We start from the raw sequence: 12,793 nt of genomic DNA on the forward strand, positions 1-12,793 counted from the left end.
GATGGTTATGAAATCTTAGGATATACTATGCTGCCTTTCACATCATAATTTTATTTAAGACAGATCCTCTTAAGGAACAGGGGACACTAGACCACACAGCACAGGTATAGATCTGGAACATCCAGACTTCAGAAATGATCTAGTGCAATGCATTCATTTTGCAGATAAGGAAATTGAGGCCCAGGAAGATTAAGTGACTTGTCCAGGGTCACACAGTGATAGAACAAGAGTTGGGATTTGACCCAAGAGGGCCAGTGAGCTCAGAACTTTTCATAGTAATACTAGGACCTTATTTGCTTATTAAAATATTCCTCCCTTTTCCATTTGCACATCCGTGTGTGGGGACGGATTTTCTTCATAAACTTCAACGAAAACAACATATTTATTACAATAGATTGAATGCAGAAGAAGATATAGAACTCTAGCTGTCTTCTGTATTTTCTAGCTTGCCAGAGAGTAAAGAAATCTGCAAAAATATGTAAAACAGTGTCATTCTTTTCACTAATTTTTTTTGTTTTTGGAAAATATAGTTATTTTAATTAAAATGTTATTTTTATTTATTTTAATTTCTGATGTGGTAAATGTCAGCAACAAATCTGGAGTGGTTTGCCATTTCCTTCTTTAGCTCATTTTATACTTGAGAAACTGAGGCAAAGAGGGCTAAGTGACTTGCCCAGAGTCACACAGCTAATAAGTATCTGAGGCTGGATTTGAACTCATGAAGATGAGTCTTCTTCATTCCAAGCCCTGTGCTCTATCCACAGTGCTACCTACTTCCCCTGTATCAACAGATAACAGCAAAACATTTTCAATGTCCTCAGGAATTTTTTAAAATGTAAAAAGTCTTGAGACCAAAAAGTTAATGAATCACTACTGGTCTGAGAGTTGCCTTAGATTAGATTGACCTTTTGTTAATCAGTCAGTAAACATTTCCAACTGGCACCCAGGATGTGTCAGACACTGTGCTAAAGTGCTGGACACACAAAGACAGCTAAGAAACAGTCCTTCTTCAAGGAGCTCACAGTAATGAGGGAAACAACATACCAGCAGCTGTGTACAATGAGCTTAGACAAGATAAACTGGAGATAATCAACGGAGGGAAGATACTGAGTTAATAAAGGGTTTTGTCTCTTCTGTTTCAGACTTATTGGAAGCTAGAAAAAATAAGTCTTATATCATTTACTCAGGAGGATTTTTACCTTTGCACACTTGTCAAAGATATCAATTCTTTATCTTTATCATCTTCAAAAAGCCTGGATTTCTCCACGTTATATTGTATAGAAAACTTACCTTGAGAAATTCCTTTTAATAAAATCTGGAATTCACATAGCACCAAGATTAGAGGATAATTCACATTTTAAAATAATTTCATTTTACAAAATTATTTGCTTCAGATGTCTTTTAATGACTTGCCCTAATTTACAAATTATTTTAAAATAAACTTGGTATACTGTCCTTATAGACACATTCTCTCTGGGAATTGAAAGATTGTTAATGTCATCATTAACAAAGATGCCAGGGACATCATTGGGTGGAGATCCAAAAAAATAAGACCATTTCCATGGACACTGCATGTGTGGTTTGGTCTGGGGGAAACATTCAGTTCTTCTCTGATCTCTAGGGAGGGCTTCATGGAAGAGATATGAGGAATGGAAGAAGCCCTGGGTCTGGAGAATGAAGATTTAGGTTTTGAATCTTGACTGTCATTTATTACTTGCATGACCTTTGGCACAACAGTTGACCTCTCTGAGTTGCAGTTTCCTTATCTATAAAATAAGAGGGTTTAGATTTAGCATATAATATGTCTGATCCCTATCATCTAAATATCCCGTGATTCTTGAGGCAGTGGTAGAAGTAATCATGTTTGTCATGCTGTTTGGAAGCAGGGCATATGGGGTGTGAGAAATTGCTACAGAGGAGCCCCATGGCAGGTGGAATGGACAGCATAGAGCAGGGGTGTCTGGGCCCTGTAGAACAATGGGACTAACTCTGAGAAAACAGGAAAGTGTAGTCCAGAATGTGCAGGTGAAGGAATTTGTTCCTCCTGCTGTACTAGTGACTAATGAATAGTGGGACCAAGCAAGTGCTCTCACGGGCCCGGAGACCAGCTGCTGGCTCACTCTCAGTGCAGCCTAATAAAAGCAGTGTGGGTGCTTCCCAAGGAAATAGTTGAAATGCCCAGCAAGTCTGTGAGTGGCAGCTATGTTGAGTGAGTGGCACAACTGCAGTGAATGCCCAAAAGAGGACCCCTTCTCCTCTCTCTACTTCGTATTTCACCATTTGAAACACTGGGAAGAGACCGCCATGGGGTTAGTGTTTATTAGTGAAGTCCTGTGTATGAAAATATTCAGTGGTTAATGCAAAGCGTTAGCTTTACTTTTTACTGTTATTAATACTTTTGAAGTCACTTTGTCTACACATTTTTCCTAAAATCAGGGCTAACTGTAAACTGAGCAAAACTGTCTCTATCTCATACTTCATCTCCAGACATGAAACCCAATAAATACAGTCCAAGAAGGGAAACTTCCAAGAGATGTAGACCGATTCATTGCTGCTTCATATTCCTTTGCAAGTTCTCTGTCACAGTTTTGTTTCCCCTTTAATTTCCTCACTAAAGACTAAGACGTTCAAACTTTTTCAGATTGCTCTATCATCAGAAAACTATTCTGGTGTAGCAGCAAGCACCCCAAGCGTCCTCAGGGTTGCTGCCACCACAGGTTCTTGGATCTGCTTTGATAAAGGAAAGCAACTCAAAATGGGTTAACAAGCTTACTTTTAATCAGTCAGACATATATGGTTTACCTTGTTCAGGGGAAAAAGTTCAGCACCCCAAACTTCAGAATACACAGACAGAATTATCAAGTCAGAGAAACAGATCAAGTAGACAGATTTCCAAACTGTCCAACCATTACATCTGGGCATCAGACTTTTAGCATGGTGAGGGAAGGGAATCCGTGATATCCTACTTCGACTTCCATTTACTCTCAAGTAGAGGGAAGGATCTTTTGGGAGAAGCACAAAGAGCTTAAGGAAAACTGGCCTCAGGGTCATTCCTGGGGCCCTCCCTCCCTTCTTTCCCTCTTTTCCTTTCCTTTCTTCTAAAGAAAGAAAACTTTCTCAGTAGTAACACAGATGGGAAGTATCCTGGGGCAGGGATATCAGAGGGGATTAGTCAAGATAAAACCTAAATTTTTCATCTTCCTTAAAAGAAGAAACCAGAGCACAGAGAAGTCAAGTTATTTGCTCAAGGTCATCTGGTAGCAGTGCAGGGAAGGGAACAAATTCCCAGGGCAGGTCTGGGACAAATGCCAGAAACTTGACTGTACTTGGGTGTGATTCTCTGCTGCTTTGCTGCATCCTGCCAAGTAGGCAGAAGACACCAGTGTCAACGTATTTGGAGACCTTTCCCATCACAAGACTGTTAGGTCTTGGACTGCTAATCCGTAAAAGCAGTCCTCCTAGATCCAAAGTGACCAGGGAAAATCTGTTTCTGCCTTTGGTGGCTTGGATCTGAAGTGGGGACCAGTTGAAGCTCTCTCTCTCTTTGGTTTTCAGTTGGTGTTGCCCAGAACCTCTGAGAATAACCTTTGTATAAGCCAGAAGGCATGTATGCATGTAAGGTATAACGTAAGGTGTCCTTGGTAGTACAAATGAAGGTTATAACTCTTGTTCTTTCCTGGCACATTAACACTGCAGCTGGCATGGAGCCAAGATGGTATCTCACTGTGTGTGTCCCCCGCACAGGTCTGCTGCCAACAGAACGATTACTGGCAGTTTGTGAAGGACATTCGGTGGCTCAGCCCTCACTCAGCCCTTCACGTAGAGAAGGTAAGACATGGATTTGAGGTAAATGTTCAGCCATGTTAGAGGTCAGATATTGTCACTTTGGTCTAAGCCAAAGAGTGAGTGAGAGAGAGAGTGTGTATGTGTATGTGTGTGTGTGAGTGTGTGTATGTGTGTATCTGTGAGTGTGTGTGTGTGTGTGCCTTATTAACTATGTAGGGTAAGACTGTCCTCAATTTCCTAGAGAAGAACTGGGCTGGGGGGTGGGAGGGTGGACAAGGGAGAGTCTCTTTTATTTTGAGCAGAAGTGAAAGGTATGTGACCTCCAGGTTTTCTGACCTGTGGTCTATGAGCTTTCAAACCCAGTCATTTATGGATCGTTACAGAGAGCTATGGGAAAGGGGGGACAGTTTCCTTTTTTTTTTAAGTGAGGAGTGGGGTTAAATGATCCCTGACGCTCCCTTTTAGCTTGAAAGCTGTGATCCTGTGACCTAAGGAATGCCTCTGACTTGTTAGAGTGGAGTTTGTGCAAGGAGGAGAACAGTGAGGGATTGTGGAATCCAGGGCTGTTGGACGCAGGTTGTCTCGGAAACAAGGGACAGGAAAAACATTAGAGTATAATTTTGGTAACTTTTTAAGGGCAAGTAGCACCAGGAAGAGAGGAAATCGCAGGTTTCCAGAAGCTTCCTTTGCATGGTACAAGGTGAGCTCCGCATCTGGCCTTAACTGTGCCATTGCCCTCCTCCTCCTGCCTGTTTTCAGGCATGAGGTACTGATTGCAGTGGTAGAATACAGAGAAGGTGAAACCCCAAAGATTTTCCTTGGAAAGTTGAAATATGGCCCTAGGCCTCTCAAAGAGGAAGAGCCGGAGTCCTGCCTGCTCTTACCTGGGGCTCTGTTTCCTTCAGCCTTTCTGAAGCACCCTGCTGGGGAGTCCTTTCTCTGCAGGGACTGTCTAGCAGTGCTGACCACGGGAGTTAGGTCACTGACTGACTTTCCTTGGGGGTAAGATAGGAGGAGGGAGTATCTCCAAAGCGTGAAGGTACATCATGAACTTTTTCCTGTTCTGGAACTGTCTGTCTGGCCTTGACTGCTTCTTCCCTCCCTCCTGCGTAGTTTCTCCCATTTGTCTGAGATGTTCCTCCCTGCCCCACCCACCAATACCTTAAGTTCAGCCCATTCTCCCAGATTTCTTTGGGTTCTGCTGTTGACTGTCACTCCCAGATCCTTGGTATTGGCAAGTCAGGATTTTTTGAGCACCTGTTAGAGCAAGAAGAGAGGCACCGTGGAGACAGAGCTGATCTCAGAATCACAAAGGCCTAGGTTTTAGTCTTTTTTTTTCCTTTTTTTTTGGAGGGCAGTTGGGGTTAAGTGACTTGCCCAAGGTCACACGGCTAGTTTTTGTGTTAGGTGTCTGAGGCTGGATTTGAACTCAGGTCCTCCTGACTCCAGGTCCAGTGTTCTATTCACTGCACCATCTAGCTGCCCCTACGTTCCAGTCTTACCTCTGACATGTTCTCGCTGTGCAGTCTTGGACAAGTCACTTAACTTTGAGTGCTCCCAGGCAACTCTCTTGAGACTAGAAATTGGAGAGCACATGACAGCTCTCTCCTGGTAGAGGGGCTTCCTCATTAGGCGATCCCCGTGTCATTGAAATTACAAACAAAAAATGATAGAGCTGGAAGGACCCTCTCAGGGCCTCTTCCCTCCTCCTCTGCTCATTGCCCCAGGGACTTTGGGGGGGCTTGCCCTTTAGCCCTCAGTTTAGTTCTGAAGGTTCTGACAGCTCTTGGACTTTTCATGATGATGGATGAGGCTTTTAATCCTAACCCATGCATGTGTCTACTGTCTGTGTCTCAGTTCATCAGCTTGTATGAGAATGGCCAGCAGAGCCCGGACGGCGTGAGGGACCAGGCCATTGCAGAGCTGTGGCTGCAGCACAGCCTGCAGCAGCACTGCCTGTCTGCCCAGCTGCGGCCCTTGCTGGGGGACCGGCAGTACATCAGGAAATTCTACACAGGTGGGCAGAGCCCGGCAGCCTCTCCTTCCTTGGCCCCCATGCTGCTCCTGCCAAGCACTCCTTGTCATTTCCAGGACAGTGGTTCCCTTATCTCCCCGTCAGATAATAACAGGACATTTCTGGGCAGAGCAGTGTTGCCAACTCTCCCTCCTTTTCTTGCACCGCCCCCCCCCCATATAATAGGGCCAGTGTTTTACCCTTGTGGGGCTCTCTCTCTCTTTCTCTTTCTCTCTCTCTCTTTCTCTCTCTTTCTCTCTTGCTCCCTCCCTCTCTTTCTCTCTCTCTCTCTTGCTCTCTCTCTCTCTCACTCTCTCTTGGTTTTTTTATCATACATACACACACACACAGTCACTCTCACACGCCTCTGATTGCCAACCTTCTCCCTTCACAAATTGCCTTTGTTCCTCTGAGGCCCATACTCCGTAGTCTTTTGCTGGCTAGAGACCTGCTTCCTGCCCCCCTCTCTTCTCCGTTCAGTCAGTGGGGAGGCCCTGGATGGTTCCCAGAGCTCCTGGGTTGCTTTCTCTCTGCAGACTCTGCTTTCCTGCTGAGCAGTGCTCACGTCACCGCCATGCTGCAGTGCCTGGAGGCAGTGGAACAGAATAATCCTCGGCTCCTGGCTCAGCTCGATGCCTCCATGGTAGGGAGGCCAAGGGGGTGTTATTGCCTCATCCTGTGGCAGCCTGCTTTCATTTAGGGGTTCAGGGGCTGGGGTGGAAGGGTCAAACCCAATTTCCCTCCCCCCATGCTGTTTTGGGAAAGTAGAAATGTCATCAGGTGGGCCTTAGGGGTGAAGAACCTGGGGATGGGGTTAGCTGGGGTCTACTTTCTATTTTGAAGGATAGATTTCCATTTAAGAAGAAACATTGGGGTTACAAAGGTCTCCCACCTGAACGGCCCTTTCTCAGGGAAGAGGTACTACTAAGGTCTAGGTGGAATAGGTAATGCATCCATAGTACAATGAAAGATGGGAACAGGGTCTGCACTGGTTCCCCCAGATCCATTATATGACCCAGTGTTACACATGATCAGTCTCACCCTTCAAGTATTTAGAGCATTAGGTTGGCTCTTGTCAATCTGGGCCTCCTGGCCCTCCTACATGGTCAGATGCTCCTGAACTGACCAGTTAGATTCCAGCAGCAGAAGTCAGGGTTTCCCAGATTGCTAGTTGAAGGAGAGCTTGTGCTGTGCTGTTTGATGACAAGTTCAGGATGCAGGAGAATCCTGAAGCCAGAGGTCAGCTTTTGTTAGGGAACCACCTTGCTGCTGGGTTTGTGCACAGAACCCTTCCTTCAGGAGCACCATCCATGGCTTCACCCTTGTTTCTTTTCAGTTTGCTAGGAAGCATGAGACCCCACTACTGATGACCAAAAGCCAGAGTCTGACAGCACTGCCTGGCTCATCCAACACCCCTCCTGCCAAGTACACCCAGCATTGTTATGTTGGCTCCTTCTCTGGCCCCTACCAGTCTACCCCCATTCCTGTCACAGGTGAGGAGGTGGGGGGGGATCAGTGATCTATAATCCCCCCCCCCCCCCTCTGGTGGGTGGAAAGTGTGTCTGTGTGTGTGTGTGTCTGTGTGTGTTTAGGGTGTTTACATCTCCTTAAACTTTACACATGAACTTAATCTTCCAAGCAGCCCAGGACAAGTAGACAAGTAGGAGACAGAAAAATAGAGAAAAGAGAAATGTCTTTTATAATTTTCCTGGCTTTATTGCCTACATGTCCAAGAAGGATTTTTAAAAAGTGGTTTTCAGTCTACAAAGCTTCTCTCTTCCACGGTATAGTGGAAAAATATCTGGCCTCAGAGTCAGAATCAGTGAATTCTGATTCTGCCATTGATGATGTATGTAGCACTGGGCAAAGTATCTAACCATCCTGGGCTTCTGATTCCCCTGTAAAGTGAGGGCTTGGACTAGATGACCTCTGTGACCTCCAGTTCTGTTTCCATAGGTTTACTATGATCTGTTTTCTCTAGACTTACATATCCAGCACAGGATTAGACATATACTACATCTTATATAAAAACCAGTGGATCGTCTGGTTCTTTTGGTTGTATGAATGTTCTTTATAACTGCTGTGTGATACCAAATTACCCTCTGTTCCTTTTCTTTGTATCCTAGACAAAAGACCCACTTCATTCTCCCTCTCTGGCCCTCCACGGAAACCTCAAGAAAGGAAAGAGCCTATTGCACTGACAGGGGACCAATCCTTCCAGGGCTCCTTACCTTCTCCTTCTGCTGTCTCAGCATTGACCAGGCATTCACCACCCTCCCCAAATGAAATGAGTTCTAGTGCCCTGACCAGCCCCAGTGAAGAGCCTTGGACCAGCAGCCAGGACGACCCCCAAAGTGATGCCAATGATGGGCCTGAGTATCTAGCCATTGGCAACTTGGGTAGTCGAGCCCGAGCCGCCAGCTGTCAGAGTAATGGCAGCAACAGCAAGAGTAGCAGTTCTAACTTATTCTCTTCCAGCAGCTCCCAGAAAGCCAATTCTCCTGCTTCCTCTGTGGGAGAGCAAGAGGGAATTGGTGAGAGCCAAGTGCCTGGGGTCCTTCGTAGGTCCAGCTTTTCAGAGGGCCAGACACTGGCCGTTTCTGGTGGAGCCAAGAAGAGCCATACCCGTTCACATTCTGACACCAACATAGCTTCTAGGAAAGTCCAAGGTAATGAATGGTCAATTCAGGACTCTCAGTCTTGTTGAATTGACATAAGAGATATATCGTAGCCAGGAATCTCTAGATGATGATGGTCTCATAAACATCATCTGAGGAAAGGAAGGTTTTCTGGCCTACCTGATTATGTGGGTCTTTGAGAATTATTATTCTCTTACTTTATCATTGATTCTAAATGGATTAAAAAGCCTTTCATGGGTTCTCTTCCCTTGATCTTGAGCACTAATATAGGCTAGGGCTCGTGGCAATTGGAGTTAAAGAATCTTAAGTCCTCAAACCTCTTAAAATCAGAGAAACTACAATCATGAACTTTAAGAACAATTTCACTAAATTCCTACTCCCCATATTTCCTTCGCTCGGGCTAGTTTAGCACAGAATGCTGCTTTGAAAACAATCCAAGGAGACATTGGGGTTTGTTGCTGGAGAATAGTGGGGAGAGACATTAGGAGTGGGCAAACCTTTGTGACCTAGTAAATGGAACTGAGGGAGCCAGCTCCTCCATTGTTAGTTCTGTTGGGGTGGCAGTGGGGCAAAAGGGTACTGGCTTCCTGTACCTTCCTTATGTGAAGGCCATATGGCACCAGGGAAATGGGGATTGCCATTTGCCCCATCATCATCCTCCCTATGCTATATGGATGCCTAGCAGCCCTCTAGTGGGTTTCCATTGCAATGGCATTCTCACAAACTCAGAAAGCTGACATGAACCTTTTGTGCTTGAAACCATCCTTGGGTGGGGAAGGTCCCCATTTAGAAAAGAAAGGACAGGAGGAGAGCCCTAACCAGCATCTGGGGCTATCTTTGGTTTCTGGTGATATTCTTAAACATACTAAAGGTTTGTTTCTTGGAGGTTAGGAGATGGGGACTTCATCCTGAGCTGCCCGCATACACAGTGATTCCTTTGACCTTGTTTATTTGGCTGATCTGGGGATGTCTAAGAAAAACTCAGAAAACAGAGTCTTTGTCCTGCTCAGGCCCTGGTGATGCTCCCAGGAATAGCTGGGCCGGGTCCCCTGTTCAAGAATTCCTGCTAGTCCCTGGTACCTGCCCTGTTCTTGCTCACTGGCCTATGGCCATCTTCTTTCCTCTGCCCCCTGTTCCTGAATCCAAAGGGATACAGAGGGAATCATAAAATTCTAAAAACAGTATTAGAAAAGGGAACCAGGGAGGGCTTCACCAGCAGGGTAGAATATTCCCCTGAGATGGTGAAAGATGGTATGTGGTAAGTAAAAAGAGGATCTGTCTCTCTCCCCCTCTCTGTGTCTCTCTCACCCTCTCACCCTCTCACCACTGTCTCTGTATTCTTTCTGCCTTCCTTTCTTTCCACCTACAGAAGGCCTCAGGAATATCACCATTATAGTTGAAGATCCTGTTGCAGGTTTGGGAACCAGTCCTGTTCTCTTCCATCTCCTCACCTGCAACCATTTCTTTGGCTTGACTCAGAGCCTCCCTTCACATTCTGGTGTTAAATCAAGTCTGGTTAGTTTGGAGGCATCTTTGCCCTTTGTGTTTGTTAAAGTCTTAAGCATTTTCAGGCACTGGGCCTAGGTGCTGGGGGTACACAGAAAGGCAAAAAACACATTCCCTGCCTTCAAGAGCCCATGGTATCTAATGGTGGGTAGGTAGACACTGTGCAAACAACTATGTACGTACAAGCTAGGCAGCCTCAGAGGGTAAGGAAAGACCGCCTGCAAAAGGTTGGCTTGGAGCTGAGTCTTGAGGGAAGTGAGGGAAACCAGGAGGCTTGACCCCCAAATCAGCCTAACTGACCCTTAGAGCATCTCTGCTGAAGTTAAGTGGTTCAGACTCTTGGCAGTCTCTAGAAGTAAAAAATTATCCATGTGATTTTTCCCATTGAAATTGAGGGATGTAAGTCATCCAGAGATTTTACAGTGGGTTGGGGGCACAATTTCTCAGGGACTAACACCAAACCATATTGCTTCTCTTGAATTAACACCAGTTTGTATTCTCCTCCTTATGACCCAGAAGCAAGTGCTGCATGTTTTTTTTTTTTTTACCATCCCCACTCTTTTTTGCCCTTTTATCCATTTTCTACCACTGTCCAGGCTGTGGAGTTGTTCGGTTTTTTTTCCCATTTCAGCCACTGTTCAGGATTTTCTCAGTGAAATAAGCCTTGTTCATGTGGTCTCTACTGTGGTTGTTGAACAAACATTAGAACTGTGTCCAGTAGCTTCTATTCAAGTTTAGATGCTACATTTTAAAGGGGGACACTGGCAAAACAGATGGAAAAGATTCTGAAAACCATGTCCTTAAAAAGAATGGTTGAAAAAAAATTGGGTATACCTAGCCTGAGAAGAAAGAGACTGGATAGAGGTATGATAGTTGTCTTCAGCAGTGGAGTTTTTCATATATTTGAAGAAGGTATTCCCTTTGTTCTGTGTTGCTCTGTAAGACAAAATTAGGAATGGAAATTACAAGAAGGCAGATTTTTAGCTCAACTTGGAAGAGAACCTCCTAACTTTAACAGTTTAGTCAATTAAGAAATGAATTACTAGTAATGAGTTCCCCATTGCCCAGATAATAAAAATTACCATCTGCCAACAGTATTGGAGAGGGACTTTTCCACTACATTGTAGGTTGATGCTTTCTAACTGAAAATTCTGTAATTTCTGGGTCACTGGGCATTCCATTCCCTGCCTGGTCACAGTAGACTAATGACTAATTATCTGTTGCTGACCTCAGCAACATGTCTTTATTACGCACTCCTAGCCTTGCCATTCTCTCCTTACTGTGGTGTCTGATGATCAGGGACTCAGCCTGACCAATGTGATCCTTTAGCGCTCAAAGTTGAAACAGTACACCAGAGGCCTCATCCAACCATGTGATAGATAGCAGGCCCTAAGTAGAACAGCTGACGAGTTGGTGTTCTTTGTCAAAGAGGAGAGTTGGATATCACTTATCCCTTACTCACCTGCCCTGAATGCACTCCTTTTCTCTTGGCAACTGTGTCTGGTGAAAGATGAAAATGACTGAGGAAACAAAAGTTCCACCTTCTGAGCACATTGATTTGTTAAGCAATGCATGGCACTTGCCTGACAAATTGGAACCAGTAGGCTTCCTCAGCTTTAGCACTGGACCCTGAATACAGGGGGAGACAGATTTTTTTATACATTAAAAACAATCAAATAAGACCAATTAATTAAAAGAAAACAATGGACCATAATGCAAAATTAGGCAATCTGATTTTTAATTGGAGAAAAGCTTAGGGACTTTCTGAGTTGGGAGAGGGAGATCGAATGCGTGTAATTCCCTGAAATCAGTAAAGGAGGTGTCCCACTTGACAAAGTATCTGTATTTAATCAAAGGGACATGGAAACAATAACTGATTGATCAGCACGGGGCCAGTTTTCAGATAAGACATATGAGATGTGTAATGGCGAAAAAACTTCTTGGCATCAATCTTAGGATCTGACTGGGTTTCTGGTCGGCATAACCTCGGTCCTTAATTAACGGTCTCTAAGGAGTAGGTAGAGGTGGTCCAGATTCTCAGCCATGTAGGGATAGGTACAGACAATTAAAATAAGGTTTTCTCCTAATCCCCACAATTGAATAAACTCTTCTCATAGGACAGAAGTTAGACTAGACCCTCAGTTGAATAGAAAGGAAACTGAACAAGCTGGAGAATTGAGTCACAAGATGGAGTCAGTGTGGTTTACTCGGTTCCCACAGGGAACCCCTTGCTGTCCTAACCCCCTTGATGTCTCACAACCTCAGGGCCCGCTCTGTTCCTTTTCTGGCAGAGAACTGGCCATGATAACCTCTGTAGAACACCAGGACCTTTCTTGCATCCAGTCCAATCACTCCCCATAACCCTTTTATGCTGGGACAACAAGTGACCATCTTTTGTCACAATTCTGATAAGGCTGGGTACAACCAGTCCTATCTCTTTCGCTTGGTATTTCCAGCCGCAGCTGTCCCGTTTTTAACTTGAGTACTTATTTGATGATATTGCCATTAAGGCAGCTGCTTGATTTCTTTAACCCAGTGCAGGAATGGGTTTAATTTGCACGTGTTAAGTTTTCAGTCCAGATCCAATTGTATAAAATAAAACTGAGTGGCCAGTGCAGACTTCCTTGTAACTTTGCATTCTAATGTTCAGGAAAGATGAGAAATTTGCATGTTTGCCTTCTTGTGGCAGTAAAGAGATGACTTCTGAAGGCAAATGTGCCCTAAATTGAGGATATTATGGGGGGGGAGGATGGTCTCTTTTGGAAGACAGGTGAAATAAATTGGGATTTGGGTTAAAAAAACATGCAATTTTTTTTCTTCCTGGGTATACTGAGACAATCTAGTGGTT

At 44.7% G+C, this 12,793-nt stretch overlaps 1 protein-coding gene across 3 annotated transcripts in view; it reads left to right on the forward strand.

The window, feature by feature from the left end:
• Positions 1–12,793, forward strand: part of RUBCN (rubicon autophagy regulator) — a 53,732-nt gene that overhangs the window by 23,944 nt on the left and 16,995 nt on the right. For 2 of the 3 annotated variants that reach the window (XM_069065000.1, XM_069065001.1), the window contains exons 3-7: positions 3,745–3,828; positions 5,644–5,803; positions 6,337–6,443; positions 7,137–7,293; positions 7,927–8,469. In XM_069065000.1, the coding sequence (XP_068921101.1) occupies positions 3,745–3,828; positions 5,644–5,803; positions 6,337–6,443; positions 7,137–7,293; positions 7,927–8,469 (1,051 nt within the window). Of the gene's footprint in view, positions 1–3,744; positions 3,829–5,643; positions 5,804–6,336; positions 6,444–7,136; positions 7,294–7,926; positions 8,470–9,808; positions 9,854–12,793 lie in introns of all 3 variants that reach the window. The other variant, XM_069065002.1, reaches the window with a different exon arrangement.

This window comes from Petaurus breviceps, unplaced genomic scaffold (assembly GCF_028583685.1).
Source record: "Petaurus breviceps papuanus isolate PSGF00001 unplaced genomic scaffold, PetGlider_PUasm1.0 90654, whole genome shotgun sequence".
Taxonomy (NCBI): domain Eukaryota; kingdom Metazoa; phylum Chordata; class Mammalia; order Diprotodontia; family Petauridae; genus Petaurus; species Petaurus breviceps.